This window comes from Tinamus guttatus, unplaced genomic scaffold, assembly GCF_059628265.1.
Source record: "Tinamus guttatus ecotype Peru unplaced genomic scaffold, ASM5962826v1 Tinamus_guttatus_pri_ptg000004l, whole genome shotgun sequence".
NCBI classification, from domain to species: Eukaryota; Metazoa; Chordata; class Aves; order Tinamiformes; family Tinamidae; genus Tinamus; species Tinamus guttatus.
Genome location: NW_028288538.1, coordinates 10,467,485 through 10,480,022, shown reverse-complemented (window position 1 = coordinate 10,480,022; position 12,538 = coordinate 10,467,485). Strand labels below are relative to the sequence as shown.

At 38.7% G+C, this 12,538-nt stretch overlaps 1 protein-coding gene across 1 annotated transcript in view; it reads right to left on the bottom strand.

Annotated features, from left to right (window-relative positions):
• FBN1 (fibrillin 1) overlaps positions 1-12,538 on the bottom strand; it is a 141,673-nt gene that overhangs the window by 60,634 nt on the left and 68,501 nt on the right. The window contains exons 15-19 of the mRNA XM_088540325.1: positions 12,349-12,471; positions 7,390-7,512; positions 5,459-5,611; positions 3,677-3,730; positions 2,638-2,763 (exon numbers count right to left, since the gene is read on the bottom strand). Coding sequence (XP_088396451.1) covers positions 2,638-2,763; positions 3,677-3,730; positions 5,459-5,611; positions 7,390-7,512; positions 12,349-12,471 — 579 coding nt within the window. The remainder of the gene's footprint in view (positions 1-2,637; positions 2,764-3,676; positions 3,731-5,458; positions 5,612-7,389; positions 7,513-12,348; positions 12,472-12,538) is intronic.

Below are 12,538 nucleotides of genomic sequence, written 5' to 3'. Positions count from 1 at the left end.
CTTTCTACATATATTCAGAATATGTGACAACCAAAGTATTGTTTAAAGTTGGGAATCATCCTTTCCTCTTGTACTGAAGAATAGACTTGTGCAGCCCCTGACTCCCAGCACACCAGGCCTTATATTGCCAAAAGAAATAAGAGGAGAATTGGTTTGGAAAGCTTTGCTGGTCATCCCGGTCTTTACATCACCATTGCTTCCAGCTCTGCTCTGTCTTAGATAACAATCTGTCTTAGATAATTTGCTCTGTCTTATGGATAACAAGGCTCATGTGAATTTACACATTCTGTAAAGGTGTAAAATATGAATAAAAATGCTAGTATATATAGTGCTAGTGTTCTCTCATTAGGGAGAAGTTGCAAGGCGGTGGCAGTGGGCCATGAATGGCAGGTGAAGATCAAGATAAACCCAGAGAGCAGACAGGAACAATTGGCTAAGTCAGAGAGGCTTCAGAAAGTGTTGAGAGAAGTTGGGAAGACTCAGACAGTCAGAGCAGCAGCTGGGAACAGCAAAAGCACTAGGAAAAGCAGGGAGATTTGCAGAATAAAACAAACCGTGTGGGAAGCTTCATAGGAGTTCAGAAAAATTGAGAGAGGGCCAGGTGAAACATTATGGAGGAATGGAAAACAGCTGTGATGGAGCATGGATGTGGGCTGCAACAGGGTGGGCTGGGGAGCAGCTGGAAGTCACAGATGGACAGGGAGAAAAGAAGGGATGCCATAAGTTAGGGGCAGTCAGTGAAATGGGATATGAATAGTCAAAGATAGAAAAGCAAATGGGAAAAAGGAATAAAGTGCAGCATGACTTTTATCAAATGTATATCAATATTTGTTTTTTTTAAAAAATACAATAATTGATATGTTAGAATAAAATTACACTGTGACTTAATCTATTTAGCTTTAAGTAAAGAATACAGAATCCAAATAAAATGATTATGTAAGGTGGAGATAACAGGAAAGAATTTAATAACTTTAAGGAAGATCCAGACCCAGCTAAAGGACAGACTATGATAGACTGTATTAAAAAGAAGAGTCATCATGATGGATAGAGGATATTAGCAATGTCTTTCGAAGACCATTCCTGGGACTAGTCCTATAATATACTCATCACGAAGCAGAAACAAATGAATGAGATCCAAAGCTGTGGATGCTACTAAGTTATAGCAAGTACAGAGAAGGACTGGATGCAAGAAGATTAAAATAAACTTGACAATGGAACAAAGAGAAATAGGATAAAATACAACAGAATAAAAGAGAACAGGTTATAAACCAGGAACACATCAGTTGAAGGCAATAGAGAAGGGAGAGCTCTAAATGTAACTCTCAATCAGAGGCTGATGCTGATCCACAAGTATAATGTGCTTAAGAAAAGATTAATGTAATTCAGAACAGTTTGAAGGATAATCTTTGAAAGAGTGATGGCAAAATAGAGGTACCACTGTGAAAGGCATTCATAGGACCTCATTAGACCATTGTATAGTGCTTGGATTGTTTGTGTTTGGGAGAAGCTGCTTCTATGAAAATACTGAAAATGTGGATTTGGATAGCTCAGCCACAAAGTGTGAGAAAGGATAGGATGATTCTTTATGAATACTTTGGGTATAAACATCATGGCATAAATAAAAGGATAATACTATCACAACACTAGTCGTAAATTGGTAATAGATAAGTTTTAACTGGAAAATAGAAGAAATTTCTATCGGTTGTACAAAATGGCCTGCAATGATGCACCAATGCAGGGGTGGAAGAAAGGAAACTGAAGGGTTTTCAGTAGGGAGCATTTGATGAGACTGTGTAACGGAACAAGAGAAGCACCAGAATTAAAATTTACAGTCCCTAGCAATCTACAACCATCTGTTTTTTTTTTTCTTTCTTTCTTTCTTTCTTTCTTTTTCTTTCTTTCTACATCCCAGGAGAGACAGAAGTGCTGGCTATTTGGATTCTCTTCGTCTCATTCGACAGGGCTTCTGTCCTCCAAAGCCTATTCTGTGATGAACAACTTGGCTTCAGATTTTCTTCACCTGTACAGCACAGGAAGTCAGCCCTAGCTAGAGAGGGCAGGCAGAGTCTGCTGGTGCTTCTACTGATAATACATTTCCCTGAGTCTGGCCAGTACACTTCAAAACAGTTAAACCAACAGCCAAGCCTGAAAAGTTGGGAGGGAATTTTCCCCAAAGTCAGATTTGGCAGAAGCCATGGAAGCCTTTTTTAGCATGTGGGATGCTTATCTTCCTGGGATCAGCTGGAAGTTTTACTTAAATATCCTGCTATTGGAGAGGCTTAGCACACTGATGATATTGGATCTCTCCTGCAGTGCATTTTAATTGCAGTATCAGGTTTCTTCTGATGTTGAAAAATGTTAGTGCTGTTGCAGCACATGTTGAATGAACTTATCTGAACTAGATTTTTATTGCTTGGTTGCCAATGACTCAAGTCTGATGACAACAGTCCCTTACTGTCCTATGGTGGAAGATTCCACAAGCATTGGAAAGCACAGAAATGAAAGAACTTAGTAAAAACATCTAGAAACATCAGGAGAGCAGTTAGCAAATCTGATGAAACAGAAAATACGATAAAACTTGTAGAAGATAAGGGAGCAAGCATCACACTTCAAAAGTAAAAATGGGACATTTCATACCAATGCAGTTTTTCCCAGTTGAATCCACTTCATATCCTGGGTTACAGATACATTTGTATGTTCCATGCAGATTCTCACATCTTCCATTTGGACAGAGATCAGTATCGAGTAAGCACTCATTAATATCTACACAAAGGTTAAAAAAAAAAAAAAAGGAAAAAAGAAAAAAAGAATCAGTTATGCGAGTTCCCTTTCAGAGTAATAAATTCTCCAAACTAGAAAAAGATGTATTTTCAATATTAGTACCAATGGCTCCTCCACATTTATAATTGCGTATTTCTTATTAGGAAAACTGCAACCTAAACATTTACACTCAATAACAAAAAGCATCCCTGTCAGACTGACTTAGAACCACTTCTAATGCACAAACATTTAAGACAATTGTAGATAAGAACCAGGATGTCAAACTGAGGTCTTACATTTATAGGCACTAATACTCCCTGGTTTAGAACATTTCTAGGTGGCCTCTCCTCCCCTAGCACACCAGCCCTTCTTTCTGAGTGCTGTTCCCTCCCTACCAACAACAAACCTATTAGTGAGCATTGCCTGACTTGAGGATTACAATTTGACAGCACTAGGACTATGAAGCTTTTGCTGTAGTAATTTGCTGCTTCTCTGTATTTATTAACCACACTCTGTTGGCCTGGCTTTTATAACATGCAAAGAAGTCAATGGCCAGCGTAGCTTTCTTCTTCAGGATAACTTCTTTTAACGGGGAAATGCGCAAATATGACTTTCATATACAATTTCTTAATTATACAGATAATGACAATGTTCACAAACTTGCTGTTATTTTATATCAACACTCACATCATTCAGTGGCCTAGAGCAGAGAAAGCACACTGATGAAATGGCTTTCTCCATTCATTTCATCCTAAACTCATCTCTGTGTTGCAAACAGACATTTGGACAAGCCCTCCTCCCACTTTTTCCCACCACCACCACCCCCTCATACTGAAGTCATCTAAGGTATCCAGGATATTGAAGGCCACACTTTTAGCCAGAACTTCCTAGGTCTAGTTACATTAAGTGATCTTACCATTTCCACCCGCAGTCATGCCAGTTCCACTGCTGCAAAGAGCCTGATATTCAGCTGGAAAAATATTAAAATAATTTGTGTAATACTTTTTTTTAGCTCATTGACTTCAACACTTTTTACAAAATGCAAATTAATTATTCTACAGAAATAACATGCCTTCCAATAATTTTAAAATTGAACCACATGCATACCTTCACTATCCGTGAAACATTTTTGGAAGATCATGCATGTGCATCTATTGATGAGCATAGCTGAGTGAAAGCTTCATATGGTGAACCAATGTATTTAGGAATGGACACAAAATTCATTGACCCTCATACAGAAACTGCAACATCTTCACAGCAAGATTTTCTAGAACCCATGTCCAAGTCTTCCTCAAAGCGCACACTCAAAGTGACCAAGAAACAGAAAACGTTCTACAAATCTAGAACTGTGCATTTAATTCCACTTAGCAGGAGCGTCTGCAAGAATTCATACCAAACCAAGACTCCTTTATCCTTAAGGATTATTTTTAAGAAAAGGATTCCTTTCAGGAATTTTTGAAGTTTCTGACACAATACTCCTCTCTAAGAAATCTTCTTTCCTTCCACACTCAAAGCCCAAAGTAGTGCTATGTTTTGCCCGTTACAAGATGGCATTTTTTAACAGTAGAAGAGATGGGCAAAACAACATTGGAAAAATAGCTTCCACATGTGTAAATACTCTGTTAAATTAACTCAAATATAAAACAGAAGTTAATGATACTGAGCCTGACGCTTACAGAACATTCTAACTCTATTGTACAACAGGAGGGGCCTAGTGATAGCAGCAGCAGTTGAAAAGGCTCCTTCCTATTCTGTCACATTTCTGTGACATATTGCTGATCCAAATGACATAACACTATTAGAAGGTGGCTAGCAAGGACCCTCTGAAGTGCTCCCATCAGTTTGACTGGTCTAATTTGTTCCAATCAGTTTTGTCTCCCTAAAGCTTTTCATAAAGCTGTCAGTTAAACAGAGATTTAAGTTGCTTACAAAACAGGTTTAAAAAAAAAAATCATGAGTTGCTCCTGAGCTACATATCAAATGACTTGACTATACACATCAATAAATTTGCTAAGTGAAAAGAATTACTTGGCAAAGTTGGGCTTTCAACGAGCCTCCTGGAGCCACCTCCAAGAAAGCAGGGTCTCTTACTCAGTGGCTTAATGAGAAGGACCCTGTCAGCAAGCTGTTCTTGTAAGCAGTGCTTTCTTAAAAGGAGCTCCTGCCCACACAAATTATTACAATTGATATCTTGCCAGAGAACAGTCCTGTTCCAGACAGCATTGCTTGGCGGGGATTTTGGTAAGAGATTCAAGTTTTCTTAAGAGTTTTAACTGGGCTTCTATTTTCATGCTGACTATTCAAAGGCTAGTTATTGTATAAAACACTTCAGACCACCTGAATGATCTGAAATTCAGGCAGCAAACATGTGACTGACAGGTGTACGTAAGAGACTCCCATGAATAACCTGAGGTTAAAAATACACTTTCAGTAACGAATCCACAAAAACAGAAATGACTGTGTGAAAATCTGGTTTAATGCATGTTATGGCTCTACACCAAATCCTGGCATTTACTTATGTCTCTCACACACTGTCTCCTGTACTCTTCCAATATACAAAATAGCACATTTCTATAAACGTATAACATGCTGTATGATAATTTAACCCTCCAGATTTAAAATGCATTGTTAATACAAAAGTACATTTTACCATTCTAAAAATCCTTTGACACCATGCGAGGTAGGCTCGAACACCTACCTGAATTGAGCGCGGGGCAGGGCTGGCAGGGCTCTCCGAAGGCGTAGTCGGTGCTGGCGCAGCAGCACTCTGACTTCGTCACTGCACCAGTTAAGGGTCTCACGCACTGGCCTCTCTTGTAGCCACCATAGCATGTGCTTCGCATGTGTGTATCTGAGGAAAGAAATCCCTATTAATCCTATCATAACCAACTATAGTGCCATAAATTACAACTTCTATTAAATCTAGCTCAGGAGTCATAAACACCACGAAATTACTGTCAAAACAAAACTGTGCACCGTTTCCTATGCTTCTCACCTACCTACACCATCATTCTTTTCGGGATGAGAAATTCTTCTTTTACAGGGTCTTAAGAGTTCAGACACACAAACTACTTATTTAATGACTTAACATGCATTAGCAAACTACAGAAAACATCTTGGTGGCCTTTAAGCCACATCAAACACAATGCTTAATGCATTAGCTTAACTTTATTTTATTGACATTGTAATGCATTTTAAATTCCTACTTATTTTGCAACAAAGCACAGAAATGGTTACCATAGCTCTGCCGATGATGGCAGCTTTCAACTGCAACAAATCACATTTGGGCTCAAAATTTTATGAGGAAAAAAAGAAATTTCATGGCCCCTGAATGATAATGGCTGTTTCCTTAATAACAACAGTTATAACACATTATTAAGATGGCTTATTAAAAATGACTTGTAAATTGAACATTTGGGCGCAAACATTAAGATATGAGAAAATTTTCCTTTTCAGTATTTTTTCCCTTGGAGCATCTCAAAATACTCAGGAATGAAGGCTTGCATGCCCTGTGCCATGACTGCATGTATGCACCTTCACATAGTATTATTATTATTATTATTATTATTATTATTATTATTTTATGATTGCTACTCTGTATCATAGCAAAAGGAGCTTCCAGGGAGAAGGGCAAACAGTACCTCAACCTTTAACCAGCAAATGGCAATGGCGACAAGGGACTAGGCAAGGGTCTGTCATCTCACAGGGACATTAATCTCTTAAAACTCAGCAGGTTGCCACATCCCAGAGCTTGAGCTGGGTGTATCTCAAAAGTTCTGGAAAATCTCGATACAGTTTATTTTATTCTCACAGCTATAGTATTAGTTTGAATTTAACATTATTTTCTTTCCCTGCCTCAAACTTGTTAATTGTCTCTGAACGATCATGCTTGAAATCACCCCTGGTGAAACTCCCTGGATTAAGCCCTTTAAAGGCCCACTAGAGCTTCTGTTTTAAATTTATATCTGATAAAAGAAAGAATGGGAGAGGGGAAAAAAAAAAAAAACATTAATGCAAAGTTAAGACAAAGCAGGGAGAGGAATGGCTGACCTCTGATCTTTCTTCAGTAAAAACAAAGAAAAAGTCAGTAATGCTATTCAGGTGTGTGAAATTTAAAATATACGTATTTTCAGGAATGGCGCTGTTATTTATTACTTTTTAAAAATTGCCTCATAATGACTATGAAACATATTAGAAATACCTCAAATTTCTTTTGGTTATGCACAGGTGGAAAAATCAACACATTCCATATTTAAAAGACACGGAAAATTACGTTTTTAGGCTTAATGACAAATCAAGATTTTCACGCAGACAGAAATGGGGCAGATTCTCACCTCCTCAAAACCGATATAACAACACTGACCTCCAATAGAACTATGCTACTTTCCTTCATCTGCTAATGTGGCCCACATATTTTTTCCCCTTGAAACACAAAGAGAAAGAAAAAAGAAAGAGCAAACCCAACTTTTGCAATAGATATCCCAAAGCTACAAGAGCCACTAGAGCAGTAACCCTTTACGCTAACGGCTCACCAGTGAAACTCAGTCCAACTCAGATCTATCCCTCAGTCTAGCATTAATGCCGTGACGCTGGCCAGCTGCAACCTGCCGCCCATTGAGCTCCTCTTACCGACACACACGCGTCCATCCAGTCCCACTGCCAGGCCAGGGAAACATTCACATCTGAAAGAGCCATCAGTGTTCACACAGCGCCCGTTCATGCAGATTCCAGCCGTCTCGCACTCGTCGATGTCTGTGGGAGAGCAGAATAAGCGTTATTAGAAAATAAGTGATATTGTGTTCAATGCCTAGCTGAAACTTGCATTTGTGCAGCTTATTTTCAATGTATCATACGAAAAATACTAAATGAAAAATGGTTGAAATATAGAATGTATTAAGAATAACATGAACTCAAACTGTATGATGGGGAAAAACACACAATTCCAGAGCAAAAAAATAAAACAATTTTGCTCTGCTTGGATTTTCCTCCTGCGCAAAGGGTTACATGTTCCTAGTTTGCTCCGAAGAGCAACTAACCCTCCAAAGTAAGGGTTATTTAGGCAAAAGCATAACTGAAGAAAGGAGAAAACTCTTATTGTTTAGACAAAGAACTTGTCTGGTGTTTAATATGGCATTCTTTTCTGGGTTAACAGTTAGTTTGTGCTGTAAGAAATCAGCCCAGACGGCAAATGAAATATTTGAATCCCCTTATGAAGTGCCTTCCCCAGGGCCACCAAAGAACCTTCCTTCCTTCTGCTGTGGGTTTGTTTGTGGACACAGGTCAGACCCTGCCTGCTGTAGTGTCTCTCTGGTTATCTGCATGACAATTGGGTTTTCATATCGATGCTCGTTAAAACCCTTTCTATTAACTTCTAATGGACAGACTGCACTCCAGCCTTGAAAGGAATTTGTTAATGATTTGAGCTCTGAGCAATTGCTGAGCATGAGATACCATCTTTGTCCAACAATAGTCAGGGAACAATAAGGTTCTTAGCAATGAAATACGAGAATAAAGCTTCACAGTATTAGACTATTAAGAGGGGATGTCAAATTAGTCAAATATTTTACAGCCTCTGTATCCTGTTAATGGTAAGAGCATTTTCTAGACACAGGGAACGTACCATTATTTTATGAGTGATTAACAAAAGGATTGTTTAAAATATTGTTTGGAAGTATGCATAACCTTTATAAAATAATCCCTTCATAACAACTCTCCATAATATATACAACAGACAGCATGTGTGACAATTTCCTTTTTTCTGACCTTAAAAGGGCAAATTGAGAGTGAAACACCTCTATGTTTTGCTTAGTTTGTGTTGTTTGGCATAAAACATGGCTTATATGAGCCAAAATTCCTTTTTCAAGTTGCATTTTAAAATAGAAGTTATACTTTAGTACATGGGCTCAATTAATTTCAATGTTATCCTGCAATCTTTTGTTCCGTTTCAGGCAAGTCTTAAATGCTTTTCCCAATTTAAATTTAATCCTTATTCACTGTGAGTAAAAACTAAGTTGGAATTTCAAATTCGCTCACTGTTCAACAGTGGAGACAAGTTCCTTGCTAGACAACACTGAACATCTTTGACAGAAAAACATTGTATTAAAAACAAATTGATGTTCCTTTTTTAACTACTTACAGAAACAAAGTTGTATTTTCCCTTTTATTGCAGTTACTTTATTAATAAAGTATTTGCTAAGCTAGTACAGGATGAAATATGTGAGTGTTTCTTTCAATCTGATTTTACAAATGTATTGAAAATAGTCACCAATGTTTTATAGAAAGGTGAAGTGGGTCACTCAGAATCCCACAGATCAGCTGACATCCTGGCTCCTGTGAAGAGAGGGAAAAATCCCTCTGATGTTAATGGGGCCAGGATTACACCCTGTAAATCAACTGCCCACACAGGCACAAAGTCCTAATTTCTAAACCTGACGTGGATCTGCAGCCTTCTGTGGTGCAAGTTACCATTGTGACAACTTCCAACAAATACCAGCTGTTTTTTGCCTGAATACCTGATTCTCAACCTGCTTCTGGAAAACCATCCAGCAGACTCGTTCTCCATGTCCAATCGTCTTTGCCTTTTGTGCTGCGCTTGCTCAGCTGTGCCAGCTGGGTACACGAAGCCCTCTAATTCTGACCAAGAAAAATTTACTTGGACTACTAAATAGCCACTCTCAGTTGCTTTGCCACAGTTTTCCATTTGGGGAATTACCGTTTGGTCTAAAGATGCAATAAATAATGCTTTAAGCCTTCTCCTGCCTGATGAAAGTATTTTTGAAAAATCATCAGCACATCATCAGCTAAAGAAGCTAACAGTGAATAAATTTAATATGTCTTGTATTACAGGGAATACACAACACTGTGGTGTAACATTCTTTTTTAGCATGTTATTTCATAAAGCCTGAGTGGAATTTTTACCAGGCAGCCAAGCCTATGCTCTGTACTTATACTTAAATTCCAATTTTATGGAACTGAGCATCAATTACAGCATCCCTAACTTTGGGTTAAAATTCCTCTTACCATTTCAAAATTAAGCTTACAGTGCATCAAATGAGATTTTTATAGGAGTAATATGTTGCACACTGCAATTCTTATGTTCCTTTGCTGATTCCCTAAAGAATTTGGGCAAAACCACATGTTCAATTCCATATCAAAATTGCTTAGGCAGGTAGCCAATTTGCTGCAGAATGTCAGTTTACACACATATATTCCGTGCATGCAGGAACACCAGCTTCATGTGCAATAACCAGGGTATAGTCAAGGTTTGTGGAAGATCCAACTGCATCGATATCACAAACAAATTGAGGGTGTGCAGCATCGAAGATCCTGCTAGGTTCCTAGGATCCTAGGTTCAGATCCTACCTGCTCTATAAGACAGGAGTTATTTACTGTGTGCATTTGGTGTGTACAGAGAAGACTCAATAAGGATAAACATTACAATGCACGGGAAAAGACATTATTAAAGATGAATCTCTTAAACTTTTAGTGAATTATTAATGTGACAAGAGACATTTACCAGATAGTCGTTCGCTTTCTAGCCACTACATTCCTGCAAATTCTTTGGGGAAAGGGAAGAAACAAGACATAGAAGAAGTTGGGAATAAGTTGGGTGTCAAGGTCTCTAAATCTGGTTTGATTTTGACCGAATAGCAATTTCACACATAATGAATGTTTGCATTCTCATTCATAGAGAACAAGGCTTACTATAAGTGTTGAAAAGCAGTGGGAGAAAGCCTTCATTTTACTATAAGATCTGTTCCAGCTTTCAGTAGGAATCAGTTGAGTTGCCTGCAATTCTGGATAATTTTCAAGTATTTTGCCTTTGATGCATAGAAGTAACATTTCTCTAAGGCCAGAAACCCCTTTTTGGCTGAATCCATACTCCTGTTTAGCCAGGAGGTACGCAACAGAGGCTGCAAAGCTGAGAATCCCAACCTTGGGATTCTGAAGGAGTCTGAAGCACCTTATCAACCATTTTCTTGAATGGTATTTCACTGTACAGGCTGGTTTAAAGAAAAAGAAAAAAGAAAAAAAAAAGAAAGAAAAAAAGAAAGAAAAAAGGATGCTCAGGGCAACATAGACAACATCAAGATAAGAAGTTTCTGGGCCGAGCTTGCATGAGTGAGTCATAGAGTCACATCACTACTACTGACACACAGACCAGCCAGGGCTCTTCGGGAACACAACTGGCTGATTTGCCCAGGCCTGACAGGCACTGAGCTCTTCTCTGCCAAGTCTGAGACCAAGTCTTCCTTCCACCCCACACACAGGCCAGCTGGAAGAGAAGCCTTAAGGTACAGACATAAAAACCAAGCATTTGGAAATCTGGTAAGGATGTAAATAAAACTGATTGCTTTAAACATATGTAGGCTGTGGCCAACACAGACAGCAGCTCTAAGCTCAGGAGACCTTTGCAAGTTTGAGAAAGGACAATTATTTCTTTTGATCAAAACAACATTATTGCCAAACAAGAATAGGGTCTTCTCTCATATGAAATATGTGATTCCCCTGCTCTGTCCAAGAGGTTGGATAACACTGGCTTACACATTTAGTCCAAAAAATATCAACTGCAAGAGAGGTTCCGGAAGTTTTACCAGATTTATTGGACTCGTTTGGATCTAAAGCCTATGTCTAGACACTGTGCAGTTCAGATCTAAGACTGGTACAGTGTTCAAGAAGCAAAGGATCCAAACTAATTTACCTTTCATGTCAGCAACTCTCAAAAATAAATTAATTCAAACAAATACTACAGTTGCTGCTCCTCAGAATTGCTGCTGTGTGATCCAGTGTGACTTTTTTAAAAGAAAGATAGCAAAACAGAAGCAAACACTTTTGTTGTCTTCTTTCCATGAGTTAAAAGATTTAAAATTTTTCAAAAGAAAAGCTGTAAGTAGCTTGGCACAGCACTTGTTTATTCCTTATTTCAACTTCATCTTTGAGCCTATAAAACTTGTTGAAATACAAAGACTTTTAGACACAAAACTTCCAGTTCCTGACAGGACTGAACAGAAACTACGATGACCCAACTAGCAACCAATAGCTGCACTGTCTCTCACTGTGGGTATTGCTGAGCTGGTGCAGCAAAAGGGAAAGACAATCTTCCTGTGGTGCTCATGCTTGTGCCTTGGTCACACAAGGTGGTAGAGGCTCCTCAGAGATGTTATATTGGCTAAGAACACCAAGCCAGGAATTGGATAAAAACTCAAGGAAGGCAAGGAGCCAGGATGTTTGGGTGGCCAAACACAGAAAATGTTAAGACAAAACACAAAAGCAAGATATACTGGAGCCAAACTGTAGAAGACCTCATAGGCAAAAAAACAGGGGTTTAACTAGGTCAGATCACGAAGTCTTTGATCAAAGAATATTTCCCACTGGCTGCTTAGGGCTGTTGCTCAACACTGTGGAGAAGAAAGAATACTGTCTTGCAGTGACAAATCACTCCAGCTGATTAAAACAGCATATCTGACCAGAACTCTGCCCAGTTCTTCTCATCCCCAAGGGTCACTGTGAGAAAATGAGGCCAATTCTTGAAGCTACCAGAGGTGTATGATTCACAAGCCCTGAGGACTTGTAATTTGGTGTGCTCACCTCGGCAATAACGTCCATCAGATGCTAACTGGAAGCCTGGTTTACAGATGCATTTAAAACTGCCATCTTCATTAATGCACATCCCATTCAGGCACATGTTCCTTATGTTGCATTCATCCATATCTGAAAGCACACATAAAAGATAATGGTCACACTGATAAAGCAGAACCCCTACTGATTATATCCAAAA